Source organism: Periophthalmus magnuspinnatus, chromosome 19 (assembly GCF_009829125.3).
Source record: "Periophthalmus magnuspinnatus isolate fPerMag1 chromosome 19, fPerMag1.2.pri, whole genome shotgun sequence".
NCBI classification, from domain to species: Eukaryota; Metazoa; Chordata; class Actinopteri; order Gobiiformes; family Gobiidae; genus Periophthalmus; species Periophthalmus magnuspinnatus.
This window is the reverse complement of record NC_047144.1, coordinates 23,930,922-23,958,590: the sequence shown is the minus strand read 5'-3', so window position 1 is coordinate 23,958,590 and position 27,669 is coordinate 23,930,922. Positions and strand designations below refer to the sequence as shown.

Genomic DNA, 27,669 nt, shown 5'->3' with positions numbered 1-27,669 from the left:
CCCTCAGTCAATGTTTGAAATGAGCAATGAGTATAATCTGAACAATACGGTGCAGCATTATTAAAACAATGTGATTATATTGCAGAAAAATAACAAAAAAATGTAGCACCAGTACAAACAAAAAGTCATACAATAAATATTGACCTCCAAAAATGATCCATCTATCACTTATTAATATTGATAAGGTAATTTTTGTGACAGGTCTAAACAGATAATTATGTCTAGTTTTTATCGAAAAACTGCCGAGCTTATTTAGTTCACTTTAAATTATATATATATTAATTAATCAAGTATTCCATAATACTTAATACCAAGGTTTACCACAGAGATTTTCTTTTTAGAAGTGTTTTTGACATTTAGTTCTATGGAGAGTTGTTGAAATGATAATTACTGGTAAATTGTCACATTTTGATATAGTGCTCTTCCACCTTTAAGGAACCACTGACCGAGTCACACACATGTTCATACACCAGTGTGTACAGACACTGAATCACACGATTGTTGATGCTCTTTTCTCTGTCCCGTAAACTGTTTTACATCAATCTGCCAAGGGACTGAAGGTGGAAATCAGCCATGTTGACTATAATCTTCACACATTTTTAAATATTCATTAATATGCGCTGTCACTTTACAAATAAATAAAATAAGAAACCTGTTTGTCTGTGGATCTGACCACTCTAAAAATGTTTATGTCGAGAGCGGGATTCAGACCTTTGGATCAGTGGCCGTACACTCTACAGCTGTCGCCCATTACACTGTATTCTTACCTGTCTTGGGCTATAGAAATAAAAATAATTTCTTGACTGATCATAGACTAACAACTACATAAAATAAATACAACATTCAACACCATATTTACAAAACAAAATTTACATACTACTTTTGAGAACTTTTTCACTTACTGCAGCTGATATGTTTGTAGGATGATTAAGTTTAGTCATTTAACCGTTTTTAGTGTTATATTTCAGACCTTTAACAGTCTTTGGTGTTCTAAAGACTAGATGAAGGCCATTTTGTTCATTTTACAAGCCTTTTTACAGTGTTTCCCATACAGTTTGTTCAGTTTATGGTGGCACAAATATTTTCTACATTAATATTTTACTTTCATACAGTTTGCAGGCAGAAAATGACAAACTACAAAGACTTTTACAACAGTGTTGTTCATTTTTATATCATGCATGGAGCAATAAAGTGAGATTTTATTTGTTTGCCAATATCTAGCCCATGTTTTTTCAGACTCTGGGGGAGGATTTTAGACTTAACCCTTGTGTGTTCCTCCCAGTAGTGTTACGTTGAAGTTCCTCTGGGCTCAATTTGACCCCAATTTATTTGTCTTATTTATTTATTTATTTATTTATTTTATTTTCGTTAGTAGGCCGTATTTTTGTAAAGATGGTGCATTTTTGGACCTCAAAATCTCCTGCAACCCTTAATTTTAATCATGGTACTGTGTTTGTCAAGTACAGCGGTGGAAATTAACTTGATCTGAGTTATAAGAAAACAAATTGGGGTCAAATTGAACTTTAACGTACTTTAATTTTTGATAGAAATCATCCAAATGAACAAGTGGCCCAATTTTCAACCTATTTGATGAAGAAATGTCCAAGTTCTGCTGTGAGTGAGATATTTTTTGGGGTCATAAATTACCACAGGACAACACAAGGGTCTGTTCTGTAAAAGGGAAACACTGGTGTATGTTTAGGTTGTTGTGTTCATGCTCAAACTTAAGTCTATATAATAATTCTCTCCATAAAAATATCAGATTAAACTCACCGTTAACTGCTGGTCCTTGGACTCCCCCGTGTCTTTCATGGCTAACTTCTGTTTTTAGTGAATATGAGGAGCTAGTGCATCATTTCCACAGCTGGGTTTGTCCCAAGTCTTCACAAAAAAACAATAATTTAATCCACAAAAATAATGAGCAGAAATATTCACTCAGAACTAGCTTAACGGCTACAGCTAACCGCCGCTCTCCGGGTCACACATTTTACTCGCTTTTTTTTTTTATTTAAAAGTCTACATTTTTCTCTTACATCTTAAATAAAAATAAAAATGGGAGAAAATAAGATGAGTCGTTATGTCGCTCCTCCGGCCGAAGCGCACCTTCTCGGCTCATGCTCCCCCCCGGTAACGTGTGTCTTTCCCCCCCCGGGCGGAGTGGAGAAGTGGTGCCCGGGTTTGGCGTGCCTCCTGCGGTGTAGACTGGAGCTGTGCGGCCGCTGTTTGTCTCACAGAGCTGGAGCTACAGTTTGTGTCGTCCCTGGAGATGGTCAAACAGCCAATGGGAGCGCGGGGATGGAGGCACGTGACCCGCCTACAACCTGTGGATACCTGCGGGGAACAGAGAGACCGGAGAGACGCGGGTTCGAGTCCCAGGTGGGGCGGACAAAACCTGTGAATTATGAAGGTTTAAAATGTAAAAAAATAAACATTATAAGATTTTTTTTTTAATTGGTTGCGTTCATGTTGTAATTTAATACTGTCATAATTGCAAATGGAGGGGGGCATAATATAACTCTATGGGAGATTTTTGAAAGAAATGTCTTCATCAATCACAATACCCAATTTATTATTATTATTATTATTATTATTATTATTATTATTATTATTATTATTATTATTATTGTTATTTATGTATTTAATGTATTTTTTTCTCTCTTCTCATCTATATTCTGTATACTCTCCTTTCTCACTTACGAATTACTAGCACTAACACTCTCCTCTGCCGTCTCCACATTACCCCCATCCAAAATCAAGGAAATGTCACACATGCACACACACACACGCACACACACACAAAACACAAACTTGTCACATACAATGGTAAATAGCTGTTACGTCTACCAACCATGTCACGTCTTGTTATGTCTTGTACGTCTTACTACCACTTGTCACTATTGTATACGTATGGTCACTATGTTTGTATGTCTTGCAATAAATAAATACATTTAAAAAATAAATGAATTCTTCACAAATTCATAAATGTTGAACCTTACTGTGGCATGATAGGAAGATAGAGAATAGGCCCAGTGCCGGTACACAAACATATTAACCACAAACCAGGTTAACAAATCTGCAATCTGACAATTCAACAACAAATTCCACTACAGACTATGTCCTTTTACGTTGTGATGCCTGTGAACACAACCTAAGGATGTTTTTTTTTCTCCCCCTACTGTCTCTGAAATCACTCAGTCTTTCAAGGTAGACAACAAATGTTTTAAAAGGTCCTATATTACAGAAAATTGGGAGTTTTATGGCATATTATAATGTTGTCACCTCCTTAAAAAACAGAACTGGAGTTGTTTTTTGTTTCATTCACACATGTTTGACTTCCTGTATCACCACATGATGACATCGCAAGGTGGATTTGAGAGAATTTGAGAGAAGAACTCAGCCTAAATCTGCAGGTTTGTGTGTTAAACATGTGAGAATGAAACAAAACACAACTGTAGGCGTGTTTTTGATGAGGAAACAACATTAGAACAGACCAGAAAACAGCGCAATATGGGCCCTTTAAATAAAAATAGAAAAATAAATCTGTCTATAAAACAAAAAGTAGCCTAAAGAATACTACTTTTGAAGCCCTTTCTTATACTACAGATTGGTCAGTGAAACTACTGAGCCATGGGATGAAAATGTGGATCTTTTCCTCCCCCTCCTGGTTATGTTTGGTACATCTTGATCTCGCCATTACAGGCCAAAGCATTTCTCCCATTTCAACTATTATTTGAAAACATACACACATTCATACATTTGTTATTCATGTCACTACTAATCGATACACTGCAGTAACATCACGATGGGGAGGTCTACATGTATGTCTATGGCACAATGTTCAGCCGTTACCATGGTGATTCAATGCGCACATTAGCAAACGCTGGCAAAAAAAAGTTTTAAAATAGTCTGAAACTCAAGAAAAAATACAAAATGGATTTAAACACCAAATAAACACCATCTCATTTGTTGTAGTTCTGGCTAAATTATTTCTTTACGGTCAGATTGTGTTAAAATAAAGATAAAAAATTTAAGTCTAGCTTGGGTAACAGAGCTTCAGACACAGCAGAGCCTCTAGTTAGTGTCAATGTGGATAATATCATCTGCAAAGTATCAATAAAAAATGAAACTCGGTTAAACGCTTCTTAATCAAAACAGAATTTATTGATCTCATATCATCCTACAGGCCGGAGCACCCCAGCGGCCGCACAGAGCATGCATCAAAACATTTAAAAATATCAAATCTATTAAATATCACCAGATAAATTAGTCCTTACTGTTGACTGCTCTACACTTGTCAACTTAACCGTGGTCATTCACTTTGTATTAGTTCAAGAAGAAATCTTCTCCTGGTTAGTGGCCCTTTTATAAAAATAGAAACACAAAACTGTGATTCACGAAAAATTAGAAAAAAATATATATAAAAATGGCACATTATTTAAACAAAATAAAGGTGTTATGGTAGATACAGGTATTTACAGAAGGCAGTCTCCGAAACAGTGAAGGAACAGAAAGCTTTCTCACTTTAAACGAATGAAAATGTATTTTATCTTTTATTGAAGTGGATAGTGCTGGAAATATTAAAAAATCTAAAACTTTCTACTCCATCGTACCAGTGTCAGTCTGTAAGGAACATGAGACTAAACCAGGTCTAAACCAGGACTAAACCAGGACTAAACCAGGTAAAACCCAGGACTAAACCAGGTCTAAACCAGGACTAAACCAGGTCTAAACCAGGATTAAACCAGGACTAAACCAGGTCTAAACCAGGACTAAACCAGGACTAAACCAGGTCTAAACCAGGACTAAACCAGGTCTAAACCAGGTCTAAACCAGGTCTAAACCAGTTCTAAACCAGGACTAAACCAGGTTTAAAAACATGCTTCTTCAGATTACATTAAGAAAAATAATTTAACCAGTTTATTCTGAAGTGAGGAATGTGCTGAAAATCTGTAAAAGTATCAAACTTCCTAAACTCTACAGAAACTCACTCGGATTAAACCCAGGACTAAACCTGGTCTAAACCAGATCTAAACCAGGTCTAAATCAGGACTAAACCAGGACTGAACCAGGACTAAACCAGGAGTAAACCAGGTCTAAACCAGGTCTAAACCAGATCTAAACCAGGACTAAACCAGGTCTAAACCAGGACTAAACCAGGTCTAAACCAGGTCTAAACCAGGACTAAACCAGGACTTAACCAAGACTTAACCAGGTCTAAACCAGGCCTAAACCAGGTCTAAACCAGGTCTAAACCAGGTCTAAACCAGGTCTAAACCAGGACTAAATCAGGACTTAACCAGGTCTAAACCAGGTCTAAACCAGGACTAAACCAGGTCTAAACCAGGTGTAAACCATGCTTCCTCAGTTTAAAAGAATAAGAAGTTATAATTTTATCTTTTGTTATAAATATTAAGTGTAGGAATGTGCTATTTGTGCTTCAGTAAAACAGGCAGGAGCAGGAATATTGTCCAAATTTGGACTTTTCTGGGAATGTTTAAGATAGAAGGATTGTTCTGAGGAAATATGAAAACTAAGGTCATGTCCACACTGATACATTTTACCCTGAAATGACTGAAATTCACACAAAGTAGAATATTTTACCTACAAATCCTTTTATGGCATTAAAACATCATGAAAAATATCTCCTGTGGTAGAGCAGCCCTGTAACCAGAGAGTTTGATTTAATGTCCTCGTCCTTGGGCAAGACACTTCGCTCCCTCCCCTGGATAAAAATGATGAGTGACTAGGGTCAAACTGTAAAAATCTACAATTAAGTAGAACAAATACATTGATTATAACGGCTGTTTTAAGTTCTAATGCTGTACTTCAAAACCTGTAAAAAAAAAAACCTTTAATGGCTTTAATACAAGTTTTAAATACCGTTTGTGTGGACATACCTCTAGTCTTGGGATAAAGATAAACTTTTCTGTAAAAAAATCATATGATTTGTCACAATTACTCGAGGAAATTCACTGAACCTGATCTGTAAAGTTACTGCTGGATAATAGGCTGCGGAGGGACAGAAGTGAAGACGTAGCTGGTTGTGTCGCTAATGTATTAACTTTTGTTGCTATAAACACGCCTAAATTGTTTTTTTGTTTTTTTTTATAATTTATGTTTTTATTTTATGGCGTACGCTGACAAGAAAGTGAAGCTCAAAATAATTGTAAAGCTATTCAGGAAAGGTTCATTTCTGTCTGGTGAATGTGACTTTTTTAGCATCGCTACCTACAAAAAATGAGTAGCTAGATTCGATAATAGTTTTAGTATCGATTAGACAACCATAAAACTGCCCCAAACCATTTTCCTAAGACTGCTGTCCTTCCCGCTCATACTTTCTGTCGCCAGCCTATCCACAATCTTGAATTTTCTTAAACTGAATCTCATATAAACATCTTTTGTCTGTGCGTTTAAATGTTCCAGTGTTTCATCTGTACTGTACTTTATACTTCCCATTACCATAAGAAACTCGTAAATAAATGTTCTCATGTTGTGTCTAATATAACTCCTTTAGACCCGGTGGAGTCCAAGTCCTGGGGTCCAGTCCTGGGTCCCGTCCGCTCCACTGGCTCTTCAGACTTTTTGAGGCTGACATTGTGCAGTTCCTCCTCTGAACACAGGGGGAACTCTATGTGCGGATGTGTCTGCTCTGGTCCTCGGTCATGGACAGGTACGTGGCCCTCATGGTTGGAGAATACTGAAGGAAAGAAATGTAAAATACTTGTTATTATTATGGAAAAAAACCAAAAAACTCAGACTCGGACAAAAACAAGGGCTTTACCAGGACTAAACTTGGACTGGACTAGAACTGAACCAGGACTAAATTTGACCAGGGCAAAACTAGGACTAAACCAGAGCTATAGCAGGAATGAACCAGGACTAAAGCAGGAATTAAAAGGACTAAACCAAGACTAAACCAGGACTAAATCAGGACTAAACTAGGACTGAAACAAGACTAAACCAGGACTTCACTGGGACTAAACCGGAACTAAGAGCTAGACCAGGACTGAACCAGGACTAAACCAGGAGTAAACCCAGACTAAACCAGGACTAAACCAGGACTAAACCAGGACTAAACCAGGACTAAACCAGGACTGAACCAGGAATGAACCAGGACTAAACCAGGTCTAAACCAGGACTAAACCAGGACTAAACTTAGACTAAACCAGGACTAAACCAGGTCTAAAGCAGGACTAAACCAGGACTAAACCAACACTAAACCAGGACTAAATCAGGACTAAACCAGGACTAAACCAGATCTTAATCAGATGTAAACCAGGACTAAACCAAGACTAAACCAGGACTAAACAAGGACAAAACCAGGTCTAAAGCAGGACTAAACCAGGACTAAACCAAGACTAAACCAGGTCTAAACCAGGACTAAACTAAGACTAAACCAGGACAAAACCAGGTCTAAACCAGGACTAAACCAAGACTAAACCAGGACTAAACCAGGACTAAACCAGGACTAAACCAAGACTAAACCAGGACTAAACCAGGACTAAACTAGGACTAAATCAGAGCTAAACCAGGACTAAACTAGGACTGAAACAGGGGTTTAAGAAGTTTTTGATTTTCTGAATCAAAGCCCAACCCATACGAGGAGTTGAGGGGGAGTGATCACTGCAGTGTTTCAATTATACAGCCCCAGTAATACATTTGTGTATTAGTAGTAGTCATAGTAATAATAGTAGAAGTTGTAGTAGTTGTTAAAGTACATAGCAGTAGTAGTAGAACAATTCATCTTCAACAATCCTTTAATATAGTAGTAAAAGTAGTAGTATCGATAGTGTAGTTTTTCATGTCCCAAAGTATTTAAAGGTCCTATATTCTGCAATAATCTTAGTCTTTTTAACTATAACGTACATAAGTGATGTGTGCAGAGGGAGACAGACTAAAGTGTAGGATTTCTGAAACGTGTGAACAAAACAAAACTACAGGGATATTTTTGAGGACGACGCTGCATTAGAACAGGGTTAAAGCCCCACTGCAGAACATTTCATCACATTGAAACAGGGTTAAAACCTCAAAAAAAAAAGTCTAATTTGCAGAATATAGGAGCTTTAAAGTAATCACAGTTTCATTTCAGGGAGAAGTCATGCGGATAAAGACAGAAGTGAGGACCCAGGGATCAGTGCAGTGCAGCTGTGCGGACAACGGGGGGCGACACAGACAGACCAAAGAGGTGCAGACCATGCCAGAGGAAACGTGGAGCAGACACAGTAGAACGTGAAAGCACTTACTCTGTTCACATATGGCTGAGGAAAAACCTAAGATCCACGTAAACGACGGTGAAACAAAAACAAGACCAGACCAACAGAAAAGGCACAGATTAGCAGCAGCGGCAGCCTGAGAGTGGAGAAGCTCTCACACAGTTGATACTTTGCAGTGACATCGTGCTGGGGGTGTTCTGCGTGCATGTCTATGGCAGGATGTTCAGCAGTTACCGTCCTGACACGACACACACATTACCAAAAAGAGTGTTTAGATCGTCTGAAAACTGAAGAAAAAAACACAAAACGGATTTAAACAACAGATTTTCAGGAGTTTGTGAAGAATCCAAGCGTTTATCAGCATGTTTAGGAGTTTTATTTTCAACAAAAAAAGTGAGACTAACTGAAAAACTGTCGGCTAACGCTAGCTTGCGACTGTAACGTTATTTGACAGAGACTTGTTTAACAGCTCACTTGCTTCTAGCTTTATGGTCAGATTTTGTTCAAATAAAACTCAGATTAAAGTCTAAGTTGAGTCACAGAGATTCAGACAGAGCAGTGCCTACAGTTAGCGTCACACCCCCAGGGATAGTTGACGACATCAGCTGCAAAGTGTCAATAAGCAAATGACGATGAACGGGTCAAACTGGGTCAAAATAAAAATATAATCATGACAAAAACCAAGTCGAGCCCAAGTCTAATATAGAAATTATTAAAGAAATCAGGAATAAATGTGGATTTTATTTATGTAAAATGAAGAACTTTGTGTTGTTGCGTTATATATTTTCGATACTTTCACTAAATATCATGCAGCCCAACAGCAGTTAGCAATTTAAAAGTAAATATTATCTTTTAAAATGGAGAAAAGTCCTCAAAATGTGCCTCATAAACTGGAAGCTGAAACACATGATTAAACCAAAACTGATTCAGAACAAACTCAGCTCCCACAAAGTAAAAAATATAAAGTTATTTGGGAGATTTGGGACTCCAATATTGTAAACAAGATTGGAAACTTACTTACTGCTGCTGTTTGATACAAGGCACATTGGTGATCACATTAAGGGCTGTCGGTGTGAATGGAATAACCCAAAAATATGTGTTTCATTAATAAAAAAACTAAACACAGATTAAACGACAGAGACGAGCGTTTGGACTCACAGACGGAGGAGGAGAGCCTCGTCCAATCAGAGGAACGTTCTCGTAGCGTGGGGTCCCTCCAAACAGAGCCGTGTGGTTCCTGAGAGACAGAAGGGACGGACAAAACTTACAAAATGGAGACTGCGTGGAGTTGTGTCTTTGTAATATTAAATGAGCGGCTGGTTCTAGGGCTGCAGTCGACTAAAGAAGTTCTTGGTCAGATTTTATGCATCTATTATTTGACTAAAAGATGGAGGTGTGAAAGTGGCAAAGCTCTCAAAACTCTTCTTCATCATCAGATCATCAGAAGAACAGATGAGCATCTGGTGTAAAATATCAAAAACTGTTGCTATACTTTATTAAACCAAATCTGTATTGAATAAGAAATGTCTGCACACATTATATTCATCACTTGTGCTTCCATATTTATCTTATTGTTCGGAAATTTGGGGAAATGCTGTAAAACATAAGTAAAGCCTATCATTAAACTACAGAAAAGAGCAATAAGAATCATTAATAGAACAGGATTCTGTGATCTGACTAATGAACTATTTATAAATTCGAATATATTAAAATTGACGGACATAGTTAAGTTAAAAATCTTGACAATTCCCGGATATTCCCATAGGATTTCAGTCCTTCTTTAAATGAAGAAGTAGTCATTATAACAAGAGGTTTTGCTTCAGTTTGAATCTAATAAAACAAGAACTAATGTGAGGCCAAGATGTGTCTGTTTAAGAAATAAGACTTTGGAATGAGCTCAATGATTAATTTAAGTTCATTAAAACTCTGTCTAAATTCAAAAAAGTTTAAAACATGAAATCATTCACACATTTACATTGGTATAGGTTTTATGAGCCAAGACATCTGTGTTTAAGATATTAATTTAAGTAAATACATTTTGTTATGTTACTGCAGAAGTGTCCAAACTTTTCTCATTAAGGGCCACATATAAAAACACAGACAAAGCCGAGGCCGATTGAGGGCCATAGACTGGTCATCAATATAGTGAATATGTCAAATCTGCGTTATTATTACAAGTTAGACTGAACCACTGGACCAGCGTTGCCCAAACTATGGCCAAGGGGGCCAAATGCGGCCCTCAGACCAATTTTTTTTGGCCCTCATGCCTCTTCCTAAACTAGCCCAATTAATCAGGAAGTATTTTTTACTCCAAATTGAAGAAATTCTACCTTTTTAACCTGAATAACATCACATTGCATTGTGACACAGACCTAAAAATAACTGGTTTGTGGCCCTCCGCTTCAAATATGTTTCAGTACGCGGCCCTCAGTGAAAAAAGTTTGGACACCCCTGCACTAGACCTTTATTCACACTACATCCTCAGTGGGACACATTAAATATTTGACATGGGCTCGTTAAAGTAGATTTTCAGAAATGTACAGTAAAAAGTACAGTTTAAAGAAATATGGAGAAAAATTGGTCTGAGGGCCGCGTTTAGCCCCCGCGCCACAGTTTGGACATGCCTTTGTTACTGTATTGTGGAGTTATGTGTTGGTCAGGATGGACTTAATAAACACGTGGCTTTAGCTCAATCATTTTTTGGCTGTAATTAATGAAGAAAATGTTTTGTGTTGTCTTAAAAAAAAACAAAAAAAAAAACTTAAAATTAATTCATTCATTGAACAAACTAAAGCTGATCTATGAATGAACCCAATCATGACGAATATGGGACAAGTCTGACTCGAAACTCACCAAAATACAATAGAAGTCTGACAGTTGGAAATGAATAATGAATTTGTTTTAAATTAATACAGTTATTTAAAATCTAACACGTTCAGTTGAATAAGCCTAAGTGACTTCTAATGATGATACTAAGTACAAATGTGTGTAAAGTGTTAGACCTAAATCATATCTGATCCAAACTGCACCCACAAGACCACGAGCTCGAAAGAACGAAAGAACGAAAGAACAAAAGAACAAAAGAATGAAAGAACTCATACAGAAATGCTCAACTGTGTTTAAAGAGAAAAAGGCAGAGCAAACTTACAATTTACTTCCAAACCCTTATAACCGCAGTAAAATTATTATAAATATAAATAATTTGTTGATTAATGAAAATATTGGTAGACTAAATCAACTACTAGGCCTCTCTAGACCTCCAGCCCTGGACAGTGAGAGTTTACTGTTCATGTGGTGGATTCTGGAGGAACTGAGTCAGACCAAGGTCAGACCAGATTATTATTCAGGTCGAGTTTAGAACAGGTTCAGAATCATAACAAAGGCCAGAGGGTCACCTGTGCTGAGAGGACTAAACCAGGACTATATAAGGTCTGAACCAGGTCTAAAACAGGACTAAACCAGGTCTAAAACAGGATGAAACCAGGTCTAAAACAGGATGAAACCAGGATTATATAAGGTCTGAACCAGGTCTAAAACAGGACTAAATCAGGTCTAAAACAGGACTAAACCAGGATTGAACCAGGACTAAAGCAGAGCTAAACTAGGACTAAACCAGGACTAAAGCAGAGCCAAACTAGGACTAAACCATGACTATACCAGGACTAAAGCAGAGCGAAACTAGGACTAAACCTGGACTAAGCCAGGACTAGACCAGGACTAGACCAGGATTAAACCAGCACTGAACCAGGACTAAATCAGGTCTAAAGCAGGACTAAAGCAGGACTAAACCAGGACTGAAACAGGACTAAACGAGGACTCAACCAGGACTAAACCAGGACTAAACTAGGACCAGACTAGGACTAGACTAGGACTAAACCAGGACTAAACCAGGACTAGACTAGAGCTAAACCAGGACTAAACCAGGACTAGACTAGAACTAAACCAGGACTAAACTAGGACTGAACTGGGACTAAATCAGGACTGAACCAGGACTAGCAGAACTATACAAAATCTGAACCAGGGCTAAACCAGGACTAGACTAGAACTAAACCAGGACTAAACTAGGACTAAACCAGGACTAAACTAGGACTAAACCAGGACTAAACCAGGACTAGACTAGAACTAAACCAGGACTAAACTAGGACTAGACTAGGACTAAACCAGGACTAAACCAGGACTGAATCCAGGACTAAACCAGGACTAAACCAGGACTGAATCAGGACTAAACTAGGACTAAACCAGGACTAAATCAGGACTAGACTAGAACTAAACCAGGACTAAACTAGGACTGAACTGTGACTAAATCAGGACTGAACCAGGACGAGCAGGACTATACAAAATCTGAACCAGGGCTAAACCAGGACTAGACAAGGAATAAACCAGGACTAAACCAGGACTCAACCAGGACTAAACTAGGACTAGACTAGGACTAAACCAGGACTAAACCAGGACTAAACCAGGACTAAACCAGGACTAAACCAGGTCTATCCCAGCACTCACATGTACTCAGCCATAGGCGCAGTCGTAGTCGCAGTGGGTGGGGGTCGGTGGATGCTGGTCTGGCTGCCCAGGCTGCTGCTGTAGCTGCACAGACTCTGCAGGTTGGTGTTTGGGGTTTGGGAGTTCATTCTTCGAGCTCTGGGGTTAAACGGATCCTCTTCGTCGATATCTCCATAATCTCGCTCCCTGCAACAAAACAAACACAACAAAGTCAAATTCAGTCTTAACTCTGTGGAGAGGCAAGCCCGCTAACAGTAAGAATGCATGATTTTTACAGTTTGTTTTGTAATAAAAACACCTGTACTTCAACACGAGCAAGAGAGGTTTGATTCTATACTGCTACATCTCCACGGAGACAAAAAAGTAGTGGACCATTACCAGAAAAATGACATAAAACGTTTATATGTTACCGCCACGTTAGTTATTTTAGTTTATCACATGAAACCAGATGTAGATTATGATTTAACCGGATTAAATCAGGGCAAATTTGGGACAAACCTGAGTTTAAACCAGCCAAAATACTAGATAAAAGCGCTAACATTTGGAAATTAATGTATTGGATTTATATATTTCAAGACATCCAAAGCACTTATTATTGGACAGCTATTTAAATATAGTCATTAAGTGTGTTTTAACCTCCTGAGACCTGGTATCCTCATCTGTGGACAACACATTTTGGGGTTGTTTAGGCCACAGTGCAAATTTTTACAAGAACAGCAACAAGAACATGGTCAATTTTGAATATTTCTAAGAGTTTAGAATATTTATTTAGTTTTTTTTTTGTTATTTTTTGTTATTGTATTTTAATTTTAATTGTTATTGTATTGTATTTTAATTATTTATGTATTTATTATTATTATTATTATTATTATTATTATTATTATTATTATTATTATTATTATTATTATTATTATTATTATTATTATTAATTTATTTATTTAAAGGCATATGTCTTCCTGCAGCACAAATGAGATACATTGTTCCTAGAGGCACAATTGTTTCTCATTTTGTTTTTTACACAAAATGTATGTGTTCAAGCTCTTACTAGTTTTTGCAAACAAAGTCCTGCAAGAGCTCGGGTCTCAAGAGGTTAAGTTATGGTTTCTTTCACTAAGATAAATAACCTCACTACAGCAATGTCCAAACTATGAGCAATTTTTCCTGGAGACTAGGCCCCAACAGTCAAGCAGCGCAGTTTACGGCAAGTTTTAAAAATGAGCCTTTTTTATAAAGTCAATATCAACCATTTTAGTGTGTCCCATTGAGGTTCTACGTCTAAATTAAGGTCCCGTCCTCCGCTAAAAGCACCCACTTGAATTATTAACTGTATTTGACCAACAGTCTACGGCCCTCGATCGGCCCCTCTGCTTCAGCTCCGTGTTAACACAATGAAAAAAGTACCAAAATTTTTATTGCTTTTAATGAAACCTACATAGAGAAACTGCCAATGACATCAAAACATTCTATAGGCCAATCATAGAAGCTAAAATGAACCTCCTAAGACTCGAGCTCTTTCGTGGCTTTATTCATTTCTCTTTGTTATTTAGGCTGATTTGACCTGATGACTGTGAAAAGTGTGAAGTGAAAGTAAAATGAATGTCCTCATATGTGGACATTTGAATCATTTTGGCAAAAAAAATTTAATAATGATTTGCAAAAACTATTTATTAAGAGCTTCAACACAGCAACTTTTGTCCTGATGTAAAAACAAAATGAGAAACAACAGTTGTGTCTCTTGGAAAAATGTGTCTCATGTGAAGAGCTGCTGACAGGAGCAGGAAGACTTGTGCGTTTACAAAAAATAAATAAATAAAAGCATTTTCTGAACATTCTAAAGCCTTAAAAATATTCCAAATTGAAAATGTTTGCATTGTTTCTGTTTCTTGTTGCTGTCATCATCACATTCTGCAATCTGAAAACCAGCCATAGGAAGAATAAATAAATATACTGGCAGTAAATTGTATCAGGACAATGTTGAAGATGTCCCGACTGTCTACAAAAATTTTTATACTAAGGGACAGACCAGGACCTATTCTGACACCACAATGATAATAAAACGCTCTTTCTTTAGACAATAGAATGTGATTTTCGACATTAAATGGTAGTACTTTGTTTTAATTTATATCTGTGTAATCCCTCAGTCGTCCAGTAGGTTCATAGTGGTCCATGGGTGTGTACTACTCTTATACTTGTTCTGATACAGCTCAAGATCATTCTAAAGCACATGTGTCAAACTCAAGGCCCGGGGGCCAAATGCGGCCCACCATGTCATTTTATGTGGCCCACGAGAAGATAAATTAAGACTTGACTGTCATTTTAAAATAAGTCTATACTGCTTTAATGTGTGCATCGACAATAAACTAATGAGATTTGCCCAACAAGTGACACTGAGAAATATTTGCAAATAATCATCCCAAACTGTTCAGGAAGAGGAAATTGTCGGCGTGGAAGGCAGTTTCAAGAAAGGCGAAGGTGAGTACAAGTTTGTGCTTTAAGGAGAAAATCTGTATGTTTTTTGTGTTATGAGGTCGGTACAGTCTACGTCGACATTTTGACACCAAACACGGAGCTAAGTGTGCAAAAGTCAGCCTTCAAGAAAAACAACAAATTGTCCAATAATTAAAAGGCTGTTTTTGAAGCAGTGCTGAAGGTTCTGACCAGATACACACTTTTAAAAATGTCAGTTTATCAGGAAATACGCAGTTACACGGAGTTACACAGACACGTAATATTTGCAACTTGAATAAGTAATAAATACATAAACAGTTATTTAACAAGTTTACATTTATTTACATTTAGTGACATTTATCCTGCACCACAGTCACATCTGGCCCTTGATGGCAGCTATTTTGTTGATGTGGCCCTCGGTGAAAATAAGTTTGACACCCCTGTTCTAAAGCTTCAGGAAAAGTTCATTTGTGTCCTGTGAAATTGTACTGACACCTGCTCAAATGAGTATCTAGTTTTAGTATCGATTAGCATTTGATTCTCAGTACTTTTGACATCCCTAGTATCTGTACGCAGGTATTGGTTTGCCCTGTCTAAGTGCGTTTCCTCCTGTATTTTGATCTCCCTGGTGGTTAAATTTAGGCTGACAGGAGTCGACTGACCGTCCGGCAATCTGTCTCCAGGCCCTGGGCACCGCACACAGCATCAGAGTGAAGGCGATGGCAGAGAGAAGAGAGAAGAGGCAGAGGTACAGGACGCCCTCTACGCCGTCATAACACACGCCAAACATGGCGTCGACGTAGTCCTGAGGAGACACGAGAGGTTTGAATCAGGACTGAACAAGGACTAAACAAGGACTGGACCAGGACTGAACAAGGACTGAATCAGAATTAAAACAGGACTAAACCAGGACTAAACCAGGACTAAACCAGGACTAAATCAGGACTGAACAAGGACTAAACAAGGACTGGACCAGGACTGAACCAGAATTAAAACAGGACTAAAACAGGAATAAACCAGGACTAAACAAGGACTGAACCAGGACTAAAACCAGGACTAAACCAGGACTGAACCTGGACTGAAACTGGACTAAACCAGGACTGAACAAGGACTGAACCAGGACTAAATCAGGACTGAACCAGGACTAAACCAGGACTGAACCAGGACTAAATCAGGGCTGAACTAGGACTAAACCAGAACTAAACCAGGACTAAACCAGGACTCAGACAGGACTGAACCAGGACTAAACCAGGACTCAAACAGGACTGAATCAGGGCTGAACTGGGACTAAACTAGGACTAAATCAGCACTGCACCAGAACTAAACCAGGACTAAAGAGCAGAGAGAAGATGCCCCTGTGCTCCAAATGATTGACTCATGACCTAATCCTGTCCACCCTCATCATAACTAAAGTAAAACATATCCAGTTTAATCATAAATCATAAAACCCCAGGAGAGCGGGAGTTACCTTGTTGAGTCCTCGACAGTCCAGCAGAGCCGTGAGCTGGTGCAGACTCGATTCAGACGAGTTCAGAACTTTCTGGATTCCCAACAGGTCTCTCTGTGAAGATAAATATCATTTTTCTGTTTAATCTGATTTGTTTTTTAACAAATAACAGTTTCAAGTACAGTACCTCTGCTGTGGGAAACAGAGGAACAGCGAACTGGAGCAGGGCTTGGATCTGGATCTGCATCGTGGTCATGGACCTCTGGAAGATCGTCAGCGGCTGCAGAGAAGAAAAGAGTGATATTAAAAACATCTGATATAAACAATGCAATTTGGGTGGAGCAGGGTTTAAGGGCAGGGGAAGGTCTGGGCTAAAGTAAGAATATGAATAATAAATACATGTTAAAGGGCTCAACATTATCACTGATCTGTTATAATACAGGACGTGCTCCACTGTGTCTTTAAACTTAATACACCTTCACTAGAATCAGTCCTGGGGATGCCAATCTCTACTGAACATGTGGTAAAAGGAGCTGTTAACTTGAAAACCCACCAAATCACATCAGGTGGAACAGAGCATTTTGAGCTTTGGAGATGCAGACAGACAGAATAAAGTGTTACTCAAACATGTGAATGAAACAAAACACAACTCCAAGTCTGTTTTTGATGACATAACAACATTCTAATGACCCAAAAAAGCTCAAAAGAGTAGGATATCAGCTTTAACGATATCATGGAACCGATATATTGGCACCAATATTTGATACCAGCATCGTTGAATCACTAATATGCATCTACTTATACAGAACATTACTCCAATTAATACTGCAACAACTAGGGATGAACAATAAATATTCCATTATAAATATCAATGACATATTTTTTTTCCACACATATCGGTATTGGTAAGGAACTGAAAATTTCACACATTTTGCACCATCATCCAACTAATTATTTTATATCCCCACTTTACTAAAGTTAATTTGTGAACTTTACCATAACTTAACATTGAACACCTTGCTGCAGTTGTCGGTCCGAAGCAACAAGAAATATATCAGATATCAGCAAATAATAAAAAGTCCCTAATACTGTGAATTGTCACCTGTTTGATATCACAAGAAAATACTGGTTTTAGTATTAACTTAGTCGCCTGAATCAACTCATAAACTCCTTTTTAACTTGTCAAATTCAAACTGCTCAGTTAAATCCAGTCTTATCACATAAAGGGTAAAGGGGTTCCACAGGGGTCAATCTTAGGGCCCTTACTTTCCTTGTTCATGAAAGTCATTAGGTGCAAAAAAAAAATAATTGTAACTTTCTATGGTCCAGTGAATATATTTTTTCAACAAAAGCTATTATTACACTACTGCTACTACTATTAAAACTACAAATATTTAAAAGAACTTCAGTGTTAACTTATTTGTTTAGACCTCTGTTGTATTGAATTTCAAAACGCATCTGCTACTACAACTACTAATGCTGCTGTTGCTTCTACTACTACTACTACTACTACGAATACTACTACTACGACTACTGCTGCTACTGGTACTACTATTTAAAAAGAGCTTCAATGCTACCTTCCCAAGCACTTTTATTTATTTTGACTTGTATTGTGCTGAATTTCACAAAAGCATCTACTACTACTTCTACTGCTGCCTACTACAATCACCCTGTAACAGACCATTTTTCCGCTGACTTTACTCTGGTCTAAAGATGTAGGATAAAAGGAGACAGGGTGGAGGAGGAGGTGGAGGAGAGTGGTTTGACAAAGATGGAAGAAGAGAGGCAGAAAATCCACAAAGCGCAGTCTGTTTGTTCAGTTCAGATTCTGAGAGAGTTTAACCCGAGCAGAAAAAACAGAGCAAACTGTGGACCAACATCACTTTTTTTTCAATGTATTAGTACTTCTGTTTACTACTGATTAGGGTTGTCAACTATTAAAAAAGCAACATCTTAGCTGCATAAACGCCTGACTTTTTTTTTTATAGAAAGGGCTGTAAAAACCTAACCCTAAGTACAATCTGCACAATCTCTTGTATAAATGTTGATTATTGTTCATATATGTAATTTAAAGTGTTTCTGAGCTGCCAGATAGTTTTTTAATTGTTTGCTTGCATAAAAGTTACTCAAAAGTACATTTGTTTTTATATTTTTCTTCTACTTAAACTGGTATTATACACGTATTTGATGCACCAATGGAAAAATAAGGATGGATTAGTAAAATAAAGGTAGTTTTATGAAAAAGAGCAAAAGTACATGTTGATACCTCCTTTAACATGGTTTTTATGGCTAAAAAAATAAAAAAAAAAGTCTAGGCGAGCTATAATGGTCTATAACATGGGTGGGCAAACTACGGCCCGAGGGCCACATTGGGCTTATTAATCCGGTCCATCGAACATGACCAAATTATGGCGCACTTCAGATACATCAACCTTGTATTACTCTCTTATTCTCTTATCAGCCCTTCTGCAAAAATGAGTTTATCAAAGAAAAAAGTGGACAGTGAGCGCTGAGCGTTTACGGAGCGGACAACGAAATATTTTTTCACCGAAGTCCGATCGAAGTACCGCAGTAAGTTATTTTGCTGGCATTCAAACTGGCAAAAGCTAGCAAGTCTTTCTCTGAAGGCGAGTTTTTAAAAGAATGCATTTAGAAACCAATTTGTACAATGAGCCTTGTATATTCACACTTCGCTACATGTTACAGGCCAAATCTCCAATATTATACTGTATTTACAAATATATATCCTGGCCACGCCCTTTTGTCAAATTTTAAAACCCAGTGTGGCCAGTGTCTCAAAAACTTTGCCCACCCCTGGTCTATAATGCGCTCAGTCCTTATTCTGTTGTCTAAATAAAGAGTGTTTTTTTGTTTTTTGTTTTTTTTATCACTGTGGTGTCTGAAGTGGTATTGAGTATCAAGTCTATTCCTTGGTACAAAGCAAGGCAAGTTTATTTGTATAGCACAATTCGTACACAAGGTAATTCAAAGTGCTTTACAGAATAAGAAAGACATTAAAATCACACAAATCAAAAAATCATACTACTTATTCAATGTTAATACAAGTCTCAGTTTACACACTCAATTTTAACACATCATTATTAAAACATTTATTCTTGTGCTGGAGCTACAATAGAAAGTTACAGTTCATTCACTATCTTCATTAAAAAATTTATTTAGGACTAACACTAAGACTGAGGCTAGTACATAAACTTTTACTGCAGTAATAAACCTGACAGTACTGCATATTACAAACATGCAGTTGCAGCATTGAATTACATATTTGCAATGAGAAAAACTAAAAAAAGAATGAAAAAGTAAACAAAAAATAGCTAGAAGATGAGTTTACAGTTTACAGTCACAAATGAATCGTTAAAGCCACAAGTGGTGATAAAGGCCTCCACCTGCACGCACATAAGCATTTCAATATTTGTCCACAGTGGTGTTTGTACTGGCTCTTTTTTAGATTACAATGAGAGGTTTGTGACCGTATAGACTGAAAAATAAGTCATATAAAAGAAAGTACTACCATTTAACGTTCAAAATCACATTCAGTCGTCTAAATAAAGAATGTTTTTTATTATCACCGTGGTATCAGGTATTAAGTCGAGTCTAAAATTTTACTATTGTGACAAAAGTACTGCTGATTAACTGTTTCTAATGAGTTACAATTAAATAAATATGAATGTTGTACAATAGAGACACGTGGGGAGTACCTGTTGGAAGGGGTTGGTCAGGGTCTGATTGCAGTACAGGTAATAGTGGACGATATAGTGGACGAGAAGGCTAGCCTGTTAGCTCCATTTGGCTCAGTAGGCTAGCCTGTTAGCTCCATTTGGCTCAGTAGGCTAGCCTGTTAGCTCCATTTGGCCCAGTAGGCTAGCCTATTAGCTCCATTTGGCCCAGTAGGCTAGCCTGTTAGCTTCATTTGGCTCAGTAGGCTAGCCTGTTAGCTCCATTTGGCTCAGTAGGCTAGCCCGTTAGCTTCTATTAGCTCCAGTTAGCTCAGGCTGAAAGCTACTACACGTTTTATTGAAGCTCTTACCACCTCCAACGATGCCCTGACTCTGACTTTTATTGTGACAAAAGTACTACTGATTAACTTTTTCTAATGAGTTACAATTAAATAAATATGAATGTTGTACAGTAGAGACACATGGGGAGTACCTGTTGGAAGGGGTTGGTCAGGGTCTGGTTGCAGTACAGATAATAGTGGACGATATCTGAGAAAACAAAGAGGAACAAAACAGTATAAGTATTAGTACATACACTACATTACTACTGTATTATATTTCACTCATATTTGGTTGTAGATTTGGTAAAGTTGATACGTCTAAACATGTATCTGAACGAAAATAAGCACAAGATCTAATAGTGGTTTTCAAACTATGGCGGTGCTGCACAGGTATCTATCTACAGTTTTTATTTTGATTTATGAATGTCCCAAGTGTGGTTTTAACTTTGTATTTCCATGAACTCGTGCTGGTGACTGACGACCTCCAGAAAGTTAAACGGTGTTGCTTTAGGGAATGTTTCAGTATAATTATCCTGCGTTAGAGGTATTGTGTCAGTGGCATAAAGTTGTTTTAATATTATTGTTTATTGTGGTATTTTCTATGGTATTTACATTATTTTAGTACATTCCCTTATTTTTTATTTTATCAGAATTTATATTATTGTTTATCTGGTTTGTGAATTTTGTTATGCCAATAAAACTTTCTCATTTTTAAGCATTATATCACATTTATGGATAAATTCGACACTCATCCCTCTTGGGTTCGGGTTTAGTCCTGGTCTCGTCCTTGACCTCATGGTACTTTCTGTTACAAGTTTGAGAACCACTGAGTCTATCCAAGTGCAGCGTGTGGGCAGGTTAGGCCTGGCAGCTACGTAGCCTATTAGCGCAGTAGCCTAGCCTGTTAGCTCCATTTGGCTCAGTAGGCTAGCCTGTTAGCTCCATTTGGCTCAGTAGGCTAGCCTGTTAGCCCCATTTGGCTAAGTAGGCTAGCCCGTTAGCTTCTATTAGCTCCAGTTAGCTCAGGCTGAAAGCTGCTACACGTTTTAGTGAAGCTCTTACCACCTCCAACGATGCCCTGAGTCTGACTCATGAGGAACCTGTCCGGGGCGATGCAGAAGTCACTCGTGCCCTGGAAACAAAAAAAACAAACAAGAAAAAAAAAAAAGAATGATGAAGGATTGACAAGAACTGACAAAATGAATGGCCTCGTTTTAAAGTGATGGTATGTAACTCTCGAGTCGTGAAAACTGCAGACTGCATCATTATATGGAAAGAGAAAGTTAAAGCCATATTTCAAAACATTCTCCATGGAGACAGACAAGTGTTAAGCCACAATGTGGAATGTTCTAGTCAAAGGAAGGCCAGGTCAGGTCTGTGGAGATGCAAGTTTGCTCAGAGTAATGATGCATGTTTTTCAGTAAAATAAGCACATCCATAATGTAGAAAACATGCTTTTATTTTTTGTTTAAAAAGTTAGACTGTGGCTTTGACTAAACAAACATAATACAATTAGTACACTTTAATTCATTGAGAGACAATTCAGTTCACCTTTTGTCCACGTTTATGTTAGTCCTCCTCATTAAGTACTGCTTTAGACCTGGTTTAGTCCCATTTAAGTCCATCTGTAGACCAGGTCCTGTGTAACACTTCAGCTGCCAGAGTCTAATATTGAGCTCATATATATTTTATTTATTACTTATCTTTTTGTTTTACCTTGAAAACCATGCATTCCTACTGTGGAACACAGTAGCCTGACCGAGGACTTTACTTGCTTGTTCTGAGACTGTGCATGAATGGAGTTCATGGATGAGTATTCTGACATTTTACACCCAGCAGTTTACCAAGATTTATGAGAGAATGGGACTTTATTATACTACTATGAATGATCTAGGGGCCACTAGGGCTACTAAATATAAAACTACTGCTACTACAATAGTACAGAGATACTAAGACCCAACTCCTAAAAATACAACTTCTTCAGTGTTAACGCAATGTCTTATATTGATACTGTCACATTAAGTCTCAATTTAGACACTCGATTTTAGCACAACATTAAAACATGCTTTATTTTGGTGCTGGAGTTACAATAGAAGGTCATGCTAAATACCAAGGTAGGTTACAGGGAGCTTTAGAAATCACAATAAAAAGTTACAGTTCAATCACTGTTTCTGTTTACATCAATGTTAATGATTAATTCAGTATTAAGGCCCCAAAGCTACAATGTGAACTTTTACTGCACCAATAAACCTAACGGACAAAGATAAAATACCATAAAATACCATAGTGGTGAGTGATTGATGTTTGATTTACAAAGAATTATACATCATGGACGAGGGGGGCGCTCTTGAGCCATTTTATTTTGTCCCATTTGCCCACTCAATAGGGATTTTCCCCAGTCCTGATCACCACTTTTGATAAAAATCAATACAGGGGAAAGTTTCAGAATTTATCTTGGTCTCCCAATAATAAAAAAAAACTGAGTAGTTTGTCCCAGTGGTCAGTTCAGGTACTGCAGACCCAAACACTCAGACGTGACCGCGGGCAGGATCCAGGCAGATCCTGATGCCTTTGGTCTGACAGTTGGCATCTGAGGGTCCCAGACCGAAAAACGGGAAGAGCTTCTCAGAACCACAGTTATTGTAGGTGTAAATATGAGACATGTGACTGGAGTCATAGAATGACACTGTTCTTCTGTCACAGTCCAGCTGCACCTTGATCCTCTGTGGATGCATTTTAATGCTCAGTGTCCCACAAGAAGCAAAATATTTATTATTGTAAAATCCTACACACCAAATTCCAATTTCTGGAATAAAAACGGGTTCCTCTTTCCTTTCGACTGATTTTTTAGCCAGTCCTATGACCCAATGTGGATGGTCCCCCACCTCCACCTCCCAGACATATGTCCCAGATCTGAAGCCCTCTGAGCCCAAGACAAGCACTTTTTTACTGAACCTGTCTGTGTTATCAGGCAGCTCCAGAGGCTCTGCTCTCCTCACACAGGTCAGGTCCTCTGACACATGGAGCTCTGGGTGGGCCGTGTTTGGGTCCAAAACCACTGGACTGAACTGGACTATGCTCCTCATCTTCATCCAGACTCTGAAGGCCAGATTTCCCAGGACTTTGGCCTGGTTTAGGAGCTGTCTGGGCCCCAGAGGGAGGCATTCTGGGGGCTCTTTAGGGCTCTGTGCTGGGTTGTAGGAGAAGAGGAAGTCCTCTGCTTTCTTCTCCAGCTGCTTCTCCAGCTCCTGGATGTTCTGCTCCAGAGAGGCCAGTGTCTCTCTGATCCTGTCCAGCTGAGGGGCCATGCTCTGGGCTTGTCTGCTTTGCTCCTGCCTGAGTGAGGAGAGCCGGAGCTCCTCCTCCTCTTTGAGAAACATGTGTAAGCGTTCAAACTCTGCTCTGATGTTCCTCTCACAGAGCTCAGCCTGTCTGTGAGCGTGCCGCTGTGTGTCTCTGTAGATCTGCTCCAGAGCCTGGGCATCTGCTCTGTTCCTCCTCAGAGTCTCCACCTGAGACTGGAGCTGCTCCTTCAGCTCCCTCTCTGCCTGCTCCACAGGCACCACCGTGTGGCCTCTGTGCTCAGAGACCTCACAGACAGGACACAGGAGGTGGACCTCGTCTGTGCAGAACAGAGGAGGGACCTCTGGGTGTGTGCTGCAGACTGAAGCTCTGTCCTCTAACGTCTGTTTGTCAGAGAAAGAAATGCACAGCTCCTTTAAGGCAAAGTTTACAATAATAAGCTCCTTCGAGGACTTCCTCCTGCAGACAGGACAGATCCTGGTGTTGTTTTGGTCCCAGTATCCATGGAGACAGTTGGAGCAGAAGCTGTGGTTACAGCCCAGAGTCACCGGCTCTTTAAAAGTCTCCAGACACACAGCACACATCAAAAAATCCTCCATTGGTGGGTGCAGCTCGCCCATCTCTGCATGGACCTGTCCTCACGAGGGTGATGAGTTTATCATGTGAAGTGTGCAGTGTCAAGGAAGTGGGTGGTTAAGTTGAATTAAATTTGGCGGGAAAGCTGCAAAAAAAGGCGTGACTTAAGTCTTTTGTATCACTCTATTGTAATAACAACGTGAGGCTAAAGTGCAGAACCCACTTCCTCCTGATTCAACTGCCAGGTGTTTATTACGCACAATAAACACCTTACAAAATTTAAACATTTAAATACACACAAGGCAATTCCCATGATGCAGTGTGAGTGTTCGTTACCACAGCAGTTGCCAGATCCGCTCCGAGAGACGCCCAGCTCAGGATCAGGGCCAGGACTCCACAGACCATCATCCTGCAGACACATGTCAAAGTTTAAACACAAGAAAACACTGGAAAATAACTGCACAGAAACGTGAAGCTAAATGTGTTTTTAGCACTTTTTAATTAAAAACTTCAAAAACATTTATTTCAATCACAGGCAAACACAATAGAAACAGACCACAATACAAAACACACAAAGTTGTAACTAAAATGTGTTGGGGTTTTTTTATCAGATTTTTGCTTTGCTTGCTTTCTCAATTCCCTTACTTCAGATATAAAAACCAAAACACATTTTGAGTCTGAAAGATAACACTTTGTTTGTGAGTCCAAATCCAAAGAGCCAATCAGGAGCACAGCTGTTGTGGCACTTAACTACGAGGCCGTCAGTCAAACCTTTTACTAACACTAACGGTAGAAACCTCTGGGAAAAAAGGCACCGGACTTGTCACTTATTAATTTTGAACTTGATTTGAACTTGATTTAGGGACTAAATAGCTAAATAGCAGCATTGCGCTAGGGTACAGCGTTGCTCACAGCAACGCTGTACCCTAGAGGGTGTTCTGCAGTGTCTAAAACAGTGCTTCTCAATTATTTTCTATCATGCCCCCCTATAAAGAAGAAAAAATAAAAAAATAAAATAAATGAAATGATATAATGAAATTTAATTAAATATCAAATAAAAAAATAAAATTAAATAAACATCAAATGAATAAATTAAAATTAAATAAATATCAAAATAATACATTAAAATTAAATAAATATCAAATTAAAACAAGTCATTTAGCAATTTGGTACGCCACCTTATATGATGCTCAGTGCTTGCTGCTTTAAGTGACATTTACAAAGCGGGATAATTGTTGGCAATATTTGGCACGTTTACTCCAGCGTCTTATCAGCGTGACTGAGGTGTAATGAGGTGGGGTCTTAACTTATTTGTCTTCATACTGTCCGCTGCCAACATTTTCAGACACAGCAGACACCGGTCTGTCCTCGTGTCCCACCGGAGTCACGGTGAAGCCAAGTGCTAAATACGCTTCATCAGACTTCCTCGTCTTATTTTTCGGGTGACTTTACCTCCGTCTATATCCGCCTTTCTTTTCATCCCTGTTAAAATGTTTTCCATAGTGTCTCTTTAGCAAAAGTGTTTCTTGTTCACTGCCCTGTGTCACGATCTGTTCGCTCTCTCCTGCTCTTTACTGTGCGCGCTGCGTACGCGCTGCGTATAGTACTGTAATGATGGTTTAGTGTCCTGTGTGTGTATATAAAACATATTTACTTAACAAAATGTAAAATGTAAGTTATATTGCCAACAGAAACTGAATTTATTTGAATTTTAAACCTTCACCATGGCACCAACTCACCACACGAGGGCGCCAACACACAACACCAAAATAGATTTAGTTTTAAATGTTATATTAAGAAATTTAAATCATTAAATTAAGATTTAAATTATAGGCCTAATGTTGTGTTCAGGTGACATGTGTAATTCCTGTAGTTTAACCTGAGCTGAGACAGAATCCTCAGGTGGAGTTTGTTGTGTAAGTGTCAGATGCAGGTGTGTTGACCTTTGACCTGGTTTATGATTAATATCTCTGTGATTTCTGAGTCTATCCACATGAAACAAACACTGGGACAAAGTTCGACGTCGTCTCTGTCGATGTAAATGAACTGAAGTGTAAATAATTGTGGCTCATGAATTTGGACATTTCTTATTTAGGCTCCTGAACTCCATCTGAAACTAAGACTTAAACTGTAGAAAGTGAAAGCGTCCTGTTCTGTGTCAGTGCTAATGCTAATGCTAACTTCTATTATAACGTTAAATGTAATATAACAACAACATTGAACTTGTTGTAAGGATGACAGAAATACTTTTAAGTGAGGATTATTTCAGTCAGTGGTGTTATTTAAATATTTATTAGGCTCCGAAATTAGCATTAGCATTAGCATTAGCCCCGACACACAGAGGCGCTCCATTTTCCTCTCTGTCCATGATCTGGATTTAGTGATTTTAGCAAAAACCTCAGACGTTCCATTACGCCAGAAATGTCCTGGACTGTCCTTCTGACCGGAACCAGCCGCTTTTGTTGTGCACAGACGCAATTATTCTAAATTAAATTAAATGTGAAATATCAGCTGTCAGTTAGAATCTTGCATTTAGATTATATAATTACTTCCTTATAAAATCATAAAACCTAATAACATTTAATAATTATGACGAGGCAACGACCTTTGGCTCTAAACCGCTGAAAAATAACAGTTTAGCAGAATGAACAAGGGGCTGAAAACGTAAACTTGGCCGTTTAAATATTTAAAGTGCCCGTGTTACGCTAGTTTGATCTATGTTCTAATGTTGTTTCCTCGTCACAAACAGACCTGGAGTTGTGTTTTTGTTTCATTCACTCATTTAACACACAAACCTGCAGATTTAGACTGAGTTTTTCTCTCCAACTGAAAACACTCTGTTCCACCTTGTGATGTCATCATGTGGCGATACAGGAAGTGCTCCATTGTGTTTTAAAACTCCACACACCTTCACTAGAATCATTTGAAATTTGCAGACCTGGAGTTTCCATCATTTGAACCTACAGTTATTGTTTTAGCCTCATTTAAACTGCTTCACTCCTCGGTGCATCAGATGGAAAAGACTTTCTGTGACAATCTTAACAAAACAGAAATTTAAACTTTTTTTAATAGGCAAAAACTTAAGGTTATCCTCGTGTAGTTTAGAGTGAAGCAGTTCAATTGAAAACAGCTGTTACCTTTAAAAGTACCACTTGATGACATCACAC

The 27,669-nt window shown here is 38.4% G+C and overlaps 2 protein-coding genes across 4 annotated transcripts in view; both read right to left on the bottom strand.

Moving 5' to 3' along the window:
* Positions 1-2,228, bottom strand: part of kif19 (kinesin family member 19) — a 39,228-nt gene extending 37,000 nt beyond the window's left edge. The window contains exon 1 of the mRNA XM_033984307.2: positions 1,774-2,228. Within this exon, the coding sequence (XP_033840198.1) occupies positions 1,774-1,812 (39 nt within the window). The 5' untranslated portion in view covers positions 1,813-2,228. The remainder of the gene's footprint in view (positions 1-1,773) is intronic.
* Positions 2,229-4,139: 1,911 nt separating this feature from the next.
* The window catches only part of ttyh2 (tweety family member 2), a 68,402-nt gene continuing 44,872 nt past the window's right edge, over positions 4,140-27,669 (bottom strand). Inside the window, exons 7-16 of one of the 3 annotated variants that reach the window (XM_055229580.1) lie at positions 24,839-24,911; positions 21,686-21,755; positions 20,776-20,831; positions 16,796-16,888; positions 16,630-16,722; positions 15,824-15,966; positions 12,714-12,899; positions 9,372-9,450; positions 8,244-8,270; positions 4,140-6,697 (exon numbers count right to left, since the gene is read on the bottom strand). In XM_055229580.1, coding sequence (XP_055085555.1) covers positions 6,629-6,697; positions 8,244-8,270; positions 9,372-9,450; positions 12,714-12,899; positions 15,824-15,966; positions 16,630-16,722; positions 16,796-16,888; positions 20,776-20,831; positions 21,686-21,755; positions 24,839-24,911 — 889 coding nt within the window. In that variant the 3' untranslated portion in view covers positions 4,140-6,628. Of the gene's footprint in view, positions 6,698-8,243; positions 8,271-9,371; positions 9,451-12,713; positions 12,900-15,823; positions 15,967-16,629; positions 16,723-16,795; positions 16,889-20,324; positions 20,381-20,653; positions 20,666-20,775; positions 20,832-21,685; positions 21,756-24,838; positions 24,912-27,669 lie in introns of those variants that run through there. The other 2 variants (XM_033985359.2, XM_055229581.1) reach the window with 2 other exon arrangements.